The sequence below is a fragment of the Anguilla rostrata genome, chromosome 2 (genome assembly GCF_018555375.3).
Source record: "Anguilla rostrata isolate EN2019 chromosome 2, ASM1855537v3, whole genome shotgun sequence".
NCBI classification, from domain to species: domain Eukaryota; kingdom Metazoa; phylum Chordata; class Actinopteri; order Anguilliformes; family Anguillidae; genus Anguilla; species Anguilla rostrata.
The window spans coordinates 65522496-65525663 of NC_057934.1; the positions used below are offsets into that span (position 1 = coordinate 65522496).

General features: G+C 40.7%; 1 protein-coding gene across 1 annotated transcript in view; it reads right to left on the reverse strand.

The window, feature by feature from the left end:
• LOC135248939 (calponin-1-like) overlaps positions 1-2661 on the reverse strand; it is an 11711-nt gene extending 9050 nt beyond the window's left edge. The window contains exon 1 of the mRNA XM_064324023.1: positions 2366-2661. Coding sequence (XP_064180093.1) covers positions 2366-2425 — 60 coding nt within the window. The 5' untranslated portion in view covers positions 2426-2661. The remainder of the gene's footprint in view (positions 1-2365) is intronic.
• Between the last annotated feature and the right edge of the window lie 507 nt (positions 2662-3168).

Genomic DNA, 3168 nt, shown 5'->3' on the forward strand with positions numbered 1-3168 from the left:
AGTATTTGGTTGCAAATACTTTGCATTCCATGACCGCCTGAAGTCTGCAACACACAGACATCACCAGACGCTGGGTATCTTTCCTGGTGATGCTCTGCCAGGCCTGTACTGCAGCCATCTTCAGTTCCTGTTTTTTTTTTTCAGGGGCATTTTGGCTTCAGGTTTGTCTTCAGCAAGTGAAGTGCATGTTCATTTGGATTCATTTTCACTTGGCCAGTCAAGAACATTCCACGTTTTGGCGCTGAAAAACTCCATGGTTGCTTCAGCAGTATATTTGGGCTAATTGTACAGCCGCAAGGTAACCCGGCCACTGGGGATGCGCAAGCCAGTGCATTCCTAGTGCCGGTCCCTAGCCCGGATAAATGGAGAGGGTTGTGTCAGGAAGGGCGTCCGGCGTAAAAACATATGCCAAATCAAATATGCGGATCTGATCCGCTGTGGCGACCCCTAACGGGAACAGCCGAAAGGAGAAGAAGAAGAAGAAGAAGAAGAAGCACAGCTGCAAGGTGCACCACCGTCCAGTGACGTTTGAGGCATATGGTTAGATCCGAGCAAACAGCAGGTTTCAGCATACGTCAGAATTCATCCCGCTGCTGCTGTCAGCAGTTACATCATCAATAAAGACAAGTGAGCCTGTTCCAGTGGCAGCCACGCGTGCCCAAGCCATAGCACTACCTCCACCATGTTTCACAGAGGCAGCATGCTTTGGATCATGAACAGCAGGTTATTTGCTATTGCTGAGCTTCATCGGCGCATTCTTGCGTCTTAAAAAATGTCCCGAACTGTTGATTTGACATACCCACTGTTTTGGCTATGACTCTGATTCAGATTTTCAGCCTCAAGATAGCCTGCTTTACTGCCATTGACAATTCTTTGGTTTTCAAGGTTGAGAGAGAGAGAGCAGCAACAAATGAAAATGCCGTAACCAGAATCAACTGTTTAGCTTACATTAGTTTACCTGTGCGTGAACTAATGACACAAGGACACTAGCATTTACAGACTGCGCTGTGTACGTAGAGACATCCAATCACGAGCAGCCTTTCTACAATGACAAGCAGTACAGAGCGGATCTGTTATGAAATGCAGGTGTACTGGTTCACTTTGGCATACACTGTTTTAAATGACCAGAGGAATACTGTAGGTCCCTCTGCCTGGTGTTTGATGACAGCTGTTTCAAAGGGCCGCTGTCTCTGTTCTGCTGCTGCTGTCTGGTAGATGGGATAGCTCTAAATATTTACTTTACACAGTGCTTAAAGGGCTCTAGTGCTTTTACGTGTGTGGGTCCTGAGGACAAAACCCAGCTTTGCAAAAACTCAAAATGAAACAATACTTCAGGCCAGACAAGGAGTTACAATAATGTTATGAAAGAATCATAACAGCCTTTATCCTACTCTGCATTTTGGAATCAGTACGTCACACACAATCAGTGCTATATGTGTGAATTTTTAATGTGTTCATTTAAAAACGTAAGGAAGAAATGGGTGCTAATTTGACATAAATCTTAATGACTTGACAGATCTATGAAGAAACGGGAGACAGACTGTCTGTTCGATGTCTATTGCTCCCTTCCAGTGCCCAAACAATTGCCAGCAATATAGCATCATTACTGAGATGATATGAAAGCTATATTTTAAAACCATTCATGCCTTTCATACTAACCAGTCATAATAAGGTATTTGGAAGAAAGATAACACTGATAATCATATCACACATTAACAGGAATGTTTGAATTCTATGGTGTAAGATGCATTCAGCAGTGGTATGTATGTGCAAAGACAAATGGAAACTGTTTCAGCTGTAAAACTGATATAATAATCAGAATCAGTGCCTCTTGCAAGATGCACATCAATTGTAGTTATATGAGAGCAAGTTCATCTCCTGTCCTCCTCACAGCATTGAGGCGCATATTATTGTTGTGTGTGTGCCATCTACAGTACGATTCCCATCATTACCCAGTCATTCACGTGCAACGGTAGCATAAACACTACATTAAAAACTACATTATGGATATATAATATATATGTTAAAAACGTTGGCTTAAATATATATTTTTAAGTCACATATTTTGTGTCAGAGTTAGTTGCACGTGCTACGTAGTTCGTTCAGAACGTACGTCACAAACTGTAGTAATATTATAATACTTCAAGCAAAAAGCATAGGAACAGAAGACGGACGCCATTTGTGTCATCTTGTTTTGTGGGAACAAAAACAAAATTGTTTCAATCGCCACGCACCTTTTATAATGTAGCAAATCACAGAGATGGTTACTTTGAACAGAGAGAGATGACGTACTTTGACTTCAACGAAGCAATGGGTATGATGAAAAAATGCATTTCTGTTTTAATCGCAGTAACACCCAGCCTACCTTACTCTTGACTTCAGCTGACATTCCGAATGTTGGTCCTTTGCTGAAATGTGTTGTCATTGTGTCCTTTGTAATTTCGTCGCCGATTTTAGTAATTGAAGCAAATTAGTAATTAATTGAAGAGGATGAAAACAGTCTGAAATAAATCGTTTAAAAAGAAAAATGAGTTGAAAGCTAGTTTTTATGTGCAGTAGGGGGAAATTAAATGATGATAACCTATATATTTTCTGCTTCTACCTCTGTTGTTATTTCTTTGCTCCCGTACGCACACGCTGGACCACTTCACAGAACTTTACTCAATCTTTTTTAAACTCTTCCCATCTGTGCCTGCGTAAAGCAGACCGTGATTGGCTAGGGCCACTGTCCAATCACGACGATGCCTCTTCGTCTCAGTGATGTCACCGAGATGGCATTAGGCTCGAGTCGTGTAAGTTTTTCCACCTTTAGGTGAAGGTGCTTAGGTTCAAAGCACTAAACTAGGGAATGTACATAAACAAAACAACTTAAGAAAAGCAGTTATATAGTACTTTTATCACAACAATTTGCTTCGTGTGGTGTTTCTTTAATTTATGTGCGATGTAAGTAAAAACCAGCACAAATGGAATGCGAAGATGTTATTTAAATTTGGGCTGTTTTACTTTTATCTCAAGCAGTAAAGTGTCATTTTATAATCTACAAAGCTCATCACACATTGCTCTTTTCAAAGCCACTGAAAAGAGCAATGTGTGATTATTATGTATAATTATTTGGGTTTTTAGTCTAGCACTTTAAGTAGGCCTACGGGTTGTATTTAATATGTGCAA